The 13,451-nt window shown below is 42.3% G+C and overlaps 1 protein-coding gene across 1 annotated transcript in view; it reads left to right on the forward strand.

Annotated features, from left to right (window-relative positions):
* LOC129696654 (zinc finger protein 407-like) overlaps window positions 1-13,451 on the forward strand; it is a 528,355-nt gene that overhangs the window by 39,202 nt on the left and 475,702 nt on the right. The window contains 2 exon segments of the mRNA XM_055634746.1: window positions 7,146-11,131; window positions 11,133-12,645. Of these exon segments, the coding sequence (XP_055490721.1) occupies window positions 7,226-11,131; window positions 11,133-12,645 (5,419 nt within the window). The 5' untranslated portion in view covers window positions 7,146-7,225.

Genomic DNA, 13,451 nt, shown 5'->3' on the forward strand with positions numbered 1-13,451 from the left:
CAGGAGTGCAGCACCCTACTGCTATTGGAATGCCCTCAGGCAGCTGAGGAGAACTTCTTTGCAGAAGCTCATTTGTAGAGGAGCTGAATGAAAAGACCCTGCAGGATTTTGGTTCTGTACCCCATCATTCAATGTATGTGGTAATCTATAAATGCCTGCACCTCATGACATCGAACTGGCAGGTAGCCATTTTCTTTATTTCATGCTAATTCCCCAGTGAAGCTCTCAGATTCCATAACAAGTCTCTATCTGTAGTTGCACAAATCCTGGTTTACTTCAGGGCTAATTAAATCGGCAAGATAACTTTAAATGAAGGGACACATTAGGAAGTTAGGATAGCAGGGGGGCATTCAATTCTTTAACCCTGTACTGCAATTTGAATGAATGATCAGCTTTGGTTTCATCCGCCTTACTGTTATTTGTAATAACCTTGCCTAACAAATTTATAGTTTACAGTTGCTCCCCTTCCCAGCTTCTTCATTGTTCTGTACTCAGCAGGTTTTACTATAAGACATTCAGTTTTAAGGATTCATCAATTATATTTTTGACCAACTCAGCAATTTGCAGCATAAATACTAATATGCCAAAGGACACATAACTTAATCCATGTCTCACCAACTCTGGTTCAGAGCACACATCTCTCCTACCAGTTAACAGCAATTATTTAAATAATTACTCTGGTCACTGCAATTTTTTGCTTATTAGTTCAAATGTATTTCATATTTTACAAGTAATATTTAATCTCTTTCCAAAGTAGGCCTGAGCAGGCTTGTACAATCTTTATTGATGGCAATGTTTGCAGAATATTGCAGTCATTCCCTGAAACTTTGTAGGTGTTGTAAGCAACATCTGCTGGACTCTTGGTTATAAAACAAGCTCTCTAGAAAATCTTCTGTTCCACAATGTTAGTGTAAGTGTGTTCACCAGCACAATCCACGCCTCCCACCCCCTTTCTTTTGGTTATAATTAGAGCCAGGATTTTGCCATAAATGCCATGTGCCTTTTCATGCCTTTTTTGATGCTTTCACCAAGATAATGCCTTTTCCACGATCTAGTGCCTAAATCAGCCTTTTTTTGCCGTTTTGCTAAAAGATCGTGCTATTTTCTCTAATTGTACCGTGTTTACATGACGTTTTCTATGCTAGCACGTTAATATTAATGTTATTAACATGTTAACATAGTATAACTTACAAGAACATTTCCACTACCGGTGCAAAACCGTGGGCGCCACCGTCGGTCGTTCATTCGTTGTGCCGCTGCCCGCTGGTTCAGCCTTCTCCAAGATCTATTTAAGAAAGAACTGCAGATGCTGGAAAAGGCATTCATTGATGCTGGAATTCCACTGTGGAAATTGGAAAACAAATCTTTCGGAGTTTTTTTAGAGAAATTCACAGAGGAACATATACCAAGCGAGTCATCATTATGGAAAAATTATGTTTACAGCAACTTCAACATTGTTGTGCAGCAAAATTAGAGATGAAGTTGCATGCAACAAAATATGGATCTCAATAGAGGAAACAACTGATGCTGTGGGGAGATATGTTGCCAATGTGGTCATCGGTACACTGGAGGCAAGTCAACAATCAAAGGAGTATTTGTTGACATCGGAAGTATTGGAGAAGTCAAACAGCTCAACTACTGCTCAGTTGTTTACAACTTCACTTCACTTTGGCCAGAAGGTATAAAACACGAGAATATTCTTCTGTTTGTGACTGATGCAGCTCCGTACATGAAAAAAGCTGCTTGTGCTCTTAAAGCTTTATCCCCAAAATGTTGCATTTGACATGCTTAGCTCAAGGACTTCATAGAATTGCCGAGCACATATGTAGCTTGTTTCCAAATGTCGATTGCCCAGTTTCCAATGTCAAGAAAATCTTCCTTAAAGCACCGTCACGTGTGCAGTTGTTCAAGAAAATGGCATCTCAGATTCTGCTAGCTCCTCAACGCGTTTTGACTAGGTGGGGTACATTCCCTCCACCGCGATCTTGTGTTTATTGCTTCCAATTTTGCAAACTTCCCACAAGTTATCACTTCCCTTGAGAAACGTGGCAAAACATTAGGGAATAACTTGCAGGTTTTCAACAAAGTAACTGACTAATATCCGTAAAATTCCTGGCGATGTAGGTAAAGATATACAAGGAAAATGTGAGAGAGGGATTTTAGCTAACAAAAATCTTGAAGAAATATAAAATATAGTTCAAAGTTACATAAATATAAATATAAGTTCTCAAAGGTAATTGTAATGCACACGATATCAACATGAATAGAGAGTCGGTAGCTTGTTTCGGGTATGCACCAGTGACCTCAGCTCAGGTAGAATTAAGTTTTTTACAACTGAAGCATATTCTGTCTGCTAGACGGCATAGTTTTACACCAGTTAATTTGAAAAAAAAAAATGCTAGTAATTATGTGCAACCAGGCAACTTTGGTCATTTAATGTAGTATACCTTTATATTATCATTTTTAACCATATTTTGGTGGTGGAAATACATGCCTTTTATGCCTTTTTTTGTAAATAAATGCCTTTTCGTGCCTTTTTTGTAATTTTATTATGCCTTTTTGCCTGCCTATTTCAGACTTTATTAGTGCCTAAACATCCTGGCTCTAATTATAATGTTAGCCACAGTTCATTTGGTTGCATTCTTGACTGAGTCAGCAGGTTGTGGGTTAAAGCACAGCCTAAAAATGAGTACCAGAAACAAGCCTAGGAGTCCAGTTTAGGGCTCCCTCCCTCTAGCTTTACATTTCAGTCTTCTTATCTTTGTCTCCTTTTAATCTCTAGTCTTTGTCTACCTATCTGCAATCAAACCCACCTTACCTGTATCCAGAGATCACTTACCAGGTTTCACCTGTTTTCACCTGTTTTCCAGCTTACTCGCCCCATTAAAGTCTGATAAAGGGTCCTACCGCAAAACATTGCCTATCCATGTTCTCCAGAGATGTGCCTGAACTGCTAAGTTACTTCAGGACTTGTCTTCTCACCTGTTCAGAATCAAAGATACCATTATGTGTTTCTGCTGTTATGTGCAATTGAGAAATAATCACAAACTATTCATGCTGTTGTGCTTTCTTTATTCATGTAACTATAAGCTTTTACACCTGATTGATGTCTGCTTTTTCTGTCCATCCAACTTGCTTGGCTTGATGAATCAATTTTCTTGATGAATCCATAAGGCATTTTTCATTAAAATAATGTAAACTGCTGCTGATATTTCCAAAATGTTAAAAGCTTGTCAAAATGAATGATGAATACCCATCATAACATCCATTCGTTTTTAACCTTTCTCAGTAGGAGGCCTCTGTTATGTGAAGGCGGATGTTGATTGTTGATATGTCATTTAATCCTACTAACGTGGTTGATAATATTTCCCTTCTTTCATGCCCCACCACACACGTAGAAATAAATGTCATGCCTAGCTCACCATGACAATCAAGAGCAGTACTGCCCCTTTAAGAAGTACTAGACCGATCATCAATGCTTTCTTAACTCACACAAATTTCCTTGTTTTAGTATACTAGGAGACTCTTGCTGGGCCTCAGAATTGCAGATGCTGCTTTAAACCAAAGATATACACAAAATACTTGAGTAACTCAGCGGTACAGGCAGCATCTCTGGAGAGAAGTAATGGGTGATGTTTTGTGTTCGAATCTGAAGAAGGGTCTCAACCCGAAACGTCACCCATTACTTTTCTCCAGAGATGTTGCCTGCCTACCGAGTTACGCCAGCTTTTTCTGTCTACAATATGTATGCCACTTAAGCAAGAAAAAAATATTTCCCACTAAACTTGTAGACACAAGGGACTGCAGATGTTGGTTTACAAAAGAAAGTACTGGAGTAACTCAGCTCATCAGCGAGCACCACTGGAGACCAGGAATAGACAATGTTTTGTGGTCGGAATCCTTGTAAGATCAATTGCGGTGCAGGCCCCTTTATCTTCTAATGCCCCTGTCCCACATAGGAAACCTGAAAGGAAACCTCTAGAGACTTTGCACCCCACCCGATGTTTCCATGCGGTTCCCGGAGGTTGTAGGTGGTTGCTGGAGGTTGCAGGTGGTTGCCGGAGGTTGCAGGTAGTGGAAGCACAAGATTAGTAGGGTGGAGTTGCTGATATTTTTTTGCGAGGCAGATTTGCACTGGCAACTCCTTTTCCCTGTGGTCCCATGTGACCAACATGGAAATAGCGGGTGGAAGTTCCGCCATGAACAGGCAGGACTTGCACATTCTGCTTTTAGTATCTGTCTAATGGAAAAATAATTGAGTGAAGTTGCAAACTTAGTTTAGATTTATATAAAACTCTTGGTTGTACCCAATACCTTTGGTATTATTTCAATGACTTATTGGTGTTGCAATGGCCGTCAGTTAGTTGTCACTTGTCCTTGAATGATATCCTCAGATCGCCTTGTGAAAGTAGTTAAACTGTTGGTTAACTCTGCTTTAAGCACAGATCATGTCAGCAAGATTACAGAGTCTACTGTATATAGTTGACTAAGTGCAGTAACACCTCTCAACTTGTGAATTACTTGCACAGTTTAATAAACTTCTCTCTGTGTTTGAAATCAATTACCGAGAATCAAACCCTTTGGTTCAATTATGAAGGTATACTCTTGCTTACTCTGGTTTGAATACATGACCCTTAATGTTAGTTGTTTTAATCATAAAGACATCTATCAGTACATTTATCATGATGCATTGTTTTTCTGAGCAAGTAATGCACAGGTAGTTCTGCTACAATGCAATAGTTGCATTCCTAAGAAATCTCTTGCTGTAGAAAATTACGTTACAAAAATAATTCTGTCAATGGGAGAAAAGGAGTTAGGGATTTGAGAGTTTCGGACTTGTAACAAGTAACAAGCTTTGTAGTACTGTAAAAAAGTTTTTTATCCTGCAGAATATCCAAAATACACGTCTTTCCAAGAGCAAAACATTTATTTTTGTTACTGCAAGCTAAAATACCAAAGGAGTTATGTTATATTGTTTAATAGAGTATCATTGTGCAAATGTCAATAGATGTGATTGCTTGACAAATTCAATAGGTTAAAGTAGCAACTACGTCCATAAGAGACAATAGGGTCTGATTACTGTGGAAATGCTTTTTTCCCTGTACTGCCTCAATTCAAGCCAACTTATTTTCTGATAGTCAATTTCCAAAGTAACTTTAAAATGGTCTCCAATTCTGAGTTACAAACGATTGAGACTTCATAATGCAAATGATGCTCCCAAATTCTTCACTCGCGTTATGTCAAATTTGTGTTACGGAAACACACACTATAGGGGGGGGGGGTTGCACGTAAGGTCATCGACAAAGGGCATGACGCACGGAGCCGCTCAATCCTTCTGGAGGACATGGCAGCCTCTGGCATACACTGTTAAAACACAAAATATGTGCTTTCTTACCTGTTAAAAAACGCCAAAATGGTCAATTTTTGCTCTGTAAATAATTGTGGAGGGTGACTGAGCGCTCTGAACCAAATGCTCTAGTATCTTTGCTCTGAACCCGAGCACCAAGGTGTAAGCGGCCGAAGGAGCGCATCCCTCGGGACAGCCCCCACTCTCCCCCAGGAGTCAACGCTGTCCGGCCACAGCCGCCCTCCACCCCGTCTACCGCTTTGGGTCGCACTGTCACGGGCAGTGGGTCGGCAGCGCCCACACACGGGGCTGGGTGGAGCGGGGCCATGGCTCCGGGCAGCGGACACACAGGGACAAAAACCCGGCAACGTCCCCGTCAGCTGCAGCAGAGTTGGGGACAGTCTGGTCCCTCCGCCCACCTAGAGTCATTGTAGCGGCACTGGCACCCCCCCCCCCCCCCCCCCCCCCCCCCCCCCCCACCCACCCCTCACGGCAGCGGGGACAGACGGCCCGGGGTCCACGAGTGTGGAACCAGTCAGCGTGGAGTCCGGATGCTGGGACAGAAGGGCTCGCTGTACTGGCAGCCATAATAAGTGCCTACCTGACGTTCACAGTATGTACTCCAGAAGGTGTTGCGTGGCAACAGTACGGGTCACGGGTCGTGACCTCGACTGCTGTGCAACCTCCCTATAGCAGAACTATATGCACTCCTACTGTCTCTCTGGAGACACAATGGTTTGTTTCCTGTTTGCAACACATCAAAATGCAACCAGAAAATTCATGTCTCTGTGTATGTGAATATATGGGATTCCTCTGCTAATTTTCCACATTTGATTTTGCACTGCTCTATTAACCCTTTCAATAGACAGTAGGTGCAGGAGTAGGCCATTCGTCCCTTCGAGCCAGCACCGCCATTCACTGTGATCATGGCTGATCATTCACATTCAGTACCCCGTTCCTGCCTTTTCACCATATCTCCTGACTCCGCTATTTTTAACAGACCTATCTAACTCTCTCTTGGAACCATCCAGAGAATTGGCCTCCACATATTTCTGAGGCAGAGAATTCCCCAGATTCACAATTCCCTAACCTTATCAGAAGATTCCAAAGTACAAACCACAACCATCTGAAATGTCACATTTTGTCTTGAGTAATAATTTACCCAATTCACATTCCATCAGGTGTCTTTGCATTAATTGTGCAATCATTAACATCCCTTGCTAACAGAGAGGCCAGTGCCACATTGTCTCATCATTGTGTGAGTGCTTTATGCAGGGCATCTTCACAGCAATGCAGATGCGATCACTTGTATAAATATTGTATTATATAGGTAGCCATGGCATACCTAGCTCTCTTCATTTGAATTCCTTTTTTGAATCTTCTGACAACCCATAATTTTTTACTTCAGAATTCAACAATATACTTTGCAATAATTACACACTATTGCACTATAAATGAAGACATTCATGAGCAGAAAGATACACAGTGGAGCCCATTTATTGTCATTTTTTACTATGGTGCATTAATATTTTTCTTCTGAATGCACATCCACTGTTAAAGCAAGTGTTGTGATTTAAAGCAATTTTTGTCTATGCAGTGAGTGACAAAATATCGCCGTTACATTTCTGTACATTAGAAATGACCCTCCCAACACAAATATTAAAAAAAACTCACTTCATCTTAGAGGTTCCATTTACTCTTTTGGTTAATGTAGCTTGTGTGGTGTGTAATTTTTGTTCCTATTTTTAAATTTCTGGACCACAATTGTATAACTTTTTTTTTTCTTGTTACATTTAAGGTTAAAAGGAACGGAGAGAGTTCTATTCCACTGACGTTCTGTTCCAGCAACATGAAATTGTCCAATCTTATGCCGCGCCAATGGATTTAAGTGAAGGATCCAAAGATTCTGTGCCTGCTCTTCATCAGTGGTCAACCAAGCGCAAAGAACAAAGCGAGGGAATGGAGGTGTCACATGCATTGGTTGAAGATCCAGAAAGTGAGGTGAGCGAAAACTGCAGGCAAGGTGCAACCACTGGGCCTGAAGATGCGAAGGACTTGGGTGGCAGTGGTGATCTGGAATTAAAGGTGGACTCCGATGCATATCAAAGTAATATCGGGACACAAGGTAGCAAGCAGCCATCTGCTGGTGACCCTCCGGCCAAAAGAATAAAACTTGACACTTTGGAAGGATCGCACGATAGCAGGAACACTGTGGTCGCAGAGACCAATTCACTGCCAATTCTGCCATCTGACCTGAAGCAATCTCAGATGCATACCAGTGAAGTGCAAAATGATGTCAAGGGAGTTGCAGAAGACCAAACTGGAGTTTGCCAGAATCAGACTAACAAGATTGAAGCAGGAGCAGCTCTGCCATGCGCCTCTTGCAACTTTACAGCGAGAAACAAAATTGCACTAAAAATTCACACAAAGCAACTTCACTTCAATGACAATGATCTTGTCTGTGAGATCTGTAATGTTACCAGCTTATCAAAGAAGAGCCATAGAAAGCACCTTTCTTCAATTCTCCACAAAAAGCTATCGAAAGGCACAAGGAAAAATACAGGCACAAAGGAAGGATTTAACTGTAGGCTTTGTGGCCTGTTGTTGCCTTCGCGCTATGACTTGGACAAACACATTAAGGAGAATCATTCTAAAAGGTCCAAAGCCCATGTTTGCCCTCAGTGCAAATTCAAGGCAGAGAGTGGAGCAGCTTTGCAGGCACATCTCAAACAAAATCATGTGCAAAAAGAAAGTTTAAGCTGTGAGTTGTGTGGCTTCCGGTGTTACGATGAAAACCTACTGAAAACCCATTGCCATGGGAAAACCCACCTCCGCCGTAAGAATCTTGCGGCACGAGGTGGATATATACATTTGCTCTCCAAAAAGAGGCCTCCCGCCGAATCTGGTTCAAAAGGCAAAGTGGACAGAGCAAAATGCATTAATTCCAATGACTTAAATTTGAGCAAGAAACCCGAAAATTTGGGAAGAACAAGGAGCAAAAGCTCTGCGCAGAAGAATAACGGAAGTGCAAAGTGTTTTGAGAAATCCAAGCATCCAGGTAATGATCACTGTGAAGAAGCTGCATCCAGTAAAACAGATGAACGAGCAGAGCTTGATGATAGCTGTGCTGGAAAAACAATGCCCCAAAGAACTTCACGAAGAGTAAAGGAGCCAACTCATCTTCTCAAGGAACAGGTTGGCAAACAAAGATTAAAGTGCTCTGAAGAAGGTACCGTTAGTGGTTTGAGACCACGTAGTGGGCGATGCACGGACAACTCTGAACATATTCGGCGCACGAGAAGTGGGCTTTCCCATGAATTGGTGAGGAAACAGAGGCTTTCTCAAAACCTTCGAGGACGAAGAAGTCTTTTGACAAAGGATAAGTGCCAAGGCAGAGACCGGCATCCTCGTCGTAGAGAGGTTATTCCTGATTTCCAGCCAAGTAGAGGCAAACCTCCTGGAAAGAGAAACGGGGGTGTAAAATCGAAAGGTAAAAATGTCAGAGCAACAGACAAACAAGACGATAAACCTGAGAATGAAGCGGAACCTGGTGATGCAGCCTCATCAATGGTAACCGATGATGTGAATGTAGAAAACAAGAAGTCTTCTACAATAAGTTGCCCAAATGGAAATGAAGAAGGCCAAACAACTACACCAGTTGTTCTTCATGAACCAACACTAGTTAAAAACAACACAGAAAGTACGTCCCAGGTTCAAAACCTCGTGTCCCCGTCTACCAACATTGGAGATAATAAAGGCCCCAACCTTGAGAACCCTGAAATGAAGCTAAGCCCGGCCGACCGCAAAGCCCTTCGCACTTGCTCCTACTGTAGTCATGTGTTTCAGAACAGAAAAGGGTTGGAGGTTCACATAAAGAGGCGCCACACAAAAGAAATGGACTTCCACTGTCAACCGTGTGGCTATGCTTGTGTCACAAAGGGTGACTTTGAAAAGCATTGTCAAAGCAATAGGCATCAATTAAATTTCTCTCAAATTGATTGTCGGCTCTGCACGTTTGTGACCACAGATGAAGGGGCTCTGAAGGAGCACATGAGCCAAGAACACAAAATGGCCTTTTACTGCTCAACATGCAGACTGCACTTTGCACTGGAAGAGGATCTCGTTGATCACGAAGGCTCCGAGCAGCATACAAGCCAACTGCTTCCACCGCAGAAAGAGAACACATTGGAACAAATTGCAAATCAACAGCCGAGGGAAGAAAATCTAATTAAAATCATCTCAGATGGCAATGCAGAACTCGCCATTCCAAGATCTGGCCTTTCGTTAAAAGATCCCCAGAAACCTTCTATAGCCAGAGTGGTTGCAGGTAACATTTTGAGGCGTTCAACACATAGTAGGCTTCAATTGCAGTGCAAAAGCTGCTTTTACAAAGCTCGATCAGCAACTGTACTTTTGAAGCACATAAGACTCCGACATGCACAAGAGTATCGATTTCTTTGCAAAGTATGTAGCCTCTACACGATTAGCAGAGAAGCTATGGAAAAACATATTAAACGGAGTAGACACATTGAGAATGCTAAGAAAAGAAACCTAGGGCCATCAGTGGATGAATGTGTGGAAGAGGTGTCCATCGATATCCAGGATGTCCAAAAAACTATAAAGACTACTGGGGCTTTGGGGAATGTTAATAGTGAGATAGACAAAGGCTGCGTCCAGGTCCTTGAGCCTTCGAAATCCAAAGAGGAATTTGTTGTAACCTGGGAAATATCAGAAGGTGATGCAACCAATGTGGAAAATGTTCAAAAAGACAGTGTTCTTCCGATAACAGAAGGCATGAAGAAAGAGCGGCCAAAAGGTGCTATCTCCAGAACGTGTCCCCAATGTGGTTTATTGGCTTCCAGTGTGACAAACCTGAACATTCACATAAGGCGGAAACACAGCCATCAATATAGCTACTTTTGCAAGGCATGTAACTACTATACTGTCACCAAAGGAGACATGGACCGTCACTGCAACACAAAGAAACACAAAAATCGCGCTGATGTCTCCAAGCCTGTAGAGATCTGTAGGAAAGCCATCACACCTGACAACAATAAGGAAAATCCTCAAACGGTTGGAACTGATCCTCCTGCACTTCCTGCAATTGATTGCGTTGAGCAAAGCAACAGAGTTTCAACTCCAGAGATCCCTGAAGTAAATGGGCAAGCTGGAGTCGTTGAAAACTGTACCCGTGTAAATTTAGAGAGTGTAACGTCAGTCCAAAATCAGTCGCGTGTGGATGAGCAAAAAGGGCCAGAGGCAATTCTTGAGGTGGAATCAAATAGTACGGGGCAGGATGGCAGTTCATCAAGTTCAAAGCGACTCAAAGGAAACCATGCCACTACTTGTGCGTACTGTGGTTTTGTGGCTTATTCCCAAGCTACTCTGGAATTGCATGTTAAGCGCAAACACACAAAGGATTTTGACTACTACTGCATGGCCTGTGACTACTATGCTGTCACTAGACGGGAAATGATGAGACATGCTTTTACAGAAAAGCATAAGCTCAAAAGTCAATCCTACCTTAAATTAAATCATGTTAAAGGACAACCTGAGATGAGTGGATCCATAACACCAACTGATGCGGCAAACGATGGGAATAAGAAGGAAGAGAATGAGAATTCTACACTTAAAGGGAGAAGCGATGAGGGGGAGAAAGCTTCAGAAATTCCTCTAGAGGCTACCCAGGAGTTTGCATCAAGCATTGAACCTGAGAGATTACCAGAAAGCAAGGAGGTAACTTATGAGCATGAAGAGACGACTGCTGTGTTTGAGTCGACAGTAAACGGAGGAAAAATCCTTCCAAATTGAGATGGTTAACCAAGAAGAACTTGTTGAGACATTACCCACAGTGCAGAATTCAGAGAATTGTGCTGAAGTTGAACCTGGAAAGTTAAATGCAGATACCACCTGCCCAGGTGCCAAGAGTCATTCCCGAGATTTGAATTCTGCTTCAGTTGAGTCAGTGCAACAGGAAAACTCTCACGATCAGGTTTGTGATGCACCACTGGAAGGCAATTCAAGTCGGTGTGTAGACACAGTCACAGTGCAGGAAACTAATGCGACAAGCAATGACACTGGTTTACAAGTTGAAGCTTCTCAGACTGGAGCAGTGGGTGACCATCTAGCGGGACCCCAAGGAAGTGATAGTCCGAAAGATGATGTTAAATCGACTGTGAACTTGAGTAGCAGACCAGGTGAAATGGTTGATCCAAATGCAAACATGTTAAGTGACAGTGGTTTGCCAGAGGATGCAAAGCTGGGAGTGGAACCTTCATCCCTCCTTGGAGGCAGTGAAGGTAACTCCACAGAACAGAGTGAAGATGGAGATCCGAATGTCACAGGAATTCAGCAGCCAGAGAAGAATCTGGATAACATTCAAGTTAACCTTGTGCAGCAAGTTGAGAACAGCTGTGAAGACATTGCTGCTCCAGCTACAACGGAGGTGCCTGGGCAAAATGAGGCAGACTGTAATCAGGTTACAGAGGCTGAAGAAGCTCAAAATAAAGGCCAAGCAATTGTGAGTGAGAAGACCGTGGATGCAAATAAAGTGACACAAGACCTGGACGGTGACACTGTGGAAGCAGCTGAGAGTTCAAGCGATGACCTTCGAAAGATGGAATTCCAGGTTAAAGGACTGCAAAAATATTTTGAGTTTGATGCTTCCATTGTCCGATTAAAGAACAAGTCATTGACTGAAAAACCTGAGGGCACTGACACTAGTGAGGATAGCCAGGGAGTGGATGGAATCTCACCCAGCGAGTGGGCTGTTGCGATTTACAAGACCGATCCTTCACAGCCTGCAAGGAAGAGGAAAGCCAAAGGTGCCTTGCTGCAGGACCCAAAACGTATTTGCTGTGAAGACTGTGGGTTCTTAGCTGATGGTATCAATGGGTTGAACGTCCACATCGCTATGAAGCATCCTTCTGCGGAAAAACACTTCCACTGCTTGCTGTGCGGGAAATCCTTCTACACAGTGAGTAACCTGCATCAGCATTTGGCCAGTGTTGGTCACCAGAGGATGGAACAGGAGAGCGTGGAAGAGTTGCCTGAGGGTGGAGCTACCTTCAAATGCGTCAAGTGCAGCACACCTTTTGATTCAGAGCAGGACCTCTTTGTACACATAAAGCAGAAGCATGAGGAAATGCTGAGGGAAGTAAACAAGTACATCGTGGAAGACACTGAGCAGATAAACTGTGAGCGGCAGGAGAATCGAGGGAACGTCTGCAAGTACTGTGGGAAGGTGTGCAAGAGCAGCAATTCTCTGGCATTCCTTGCTCACATCCGCACGCATACTGGTACGTAAGTCTATACTCGCATCATTTTCTTTGTTGCACAACTTCTCTCATTCCACCTTTAAGAAAGATTGTGTTGATTCCTGAAAATCCATTGCAAACATATGAACGTTTTGTGAAAGATGATGCATGTAAAAAGTTGGACAATTACGGTCAAGGAAATATAAGTTCTGGTTCACAGGCAGCTTCCCAACTGTGATGAGATGTACAGTGTGACATGACTTCAAGAATCTACTTAACCTTGAATATAACTCTCTCCCTCACAACACTCATTTTATAAATTGATCATTACTTTAGCAATCCTGGAGGCTTGGGATTAAGTGATATTATTTGATGCTTATTGATAAGTTGGCTCAAGTGGCAAGCATGTTGCAAGTCTTTATGCAATTGTCCAGTTAAGGCACGTTACCTATAACTGATGTGTCTATTACCTGAATTCCCTTGTAATTATAGTCCATAAGTCTTGTAAATGTGCTAAAGCTCACTAAAAGCATACCAAATCCGAAAGTGAGTCAAAGATGCATTATGTTCCAAGACAATAATTTAAAATAATCAATGCATGCTTCTGAGCACTTAATTTCCCTTGTGTTTTGATAGCTAATCATTCTTTATCCATTAAGATATGTTCTATAATTTAAAATGTAAAATATGTTTTCAGTGACTACACTTAAGATTGGGGTATGTTCACCAGGTTAAGTATTGCTGGATACAGTTCTGTTTGATGATGTATGCTAATTCTATTCACGATCCAGTTAATGTGATAGCTAAAGTAATGTGACTACCACAGATGACACCGTGACCTTTATGCC

This window comes from Leucoraja erinacea, chromosome 4 (assembly GCF_028641065.1).
Source record: "Leucoraja erinacea ecotype New England chromosome 4, Leri_hhj_1, whole genome shotgun sequence".
Taxonomy (NCBI): domain Eukaryota; kingdom Metazoa; phylum Chordata; class Chondrichthyes; order Rajiformes; family Rajidae; genus Leucoraja; species Leucoraja erinaceus.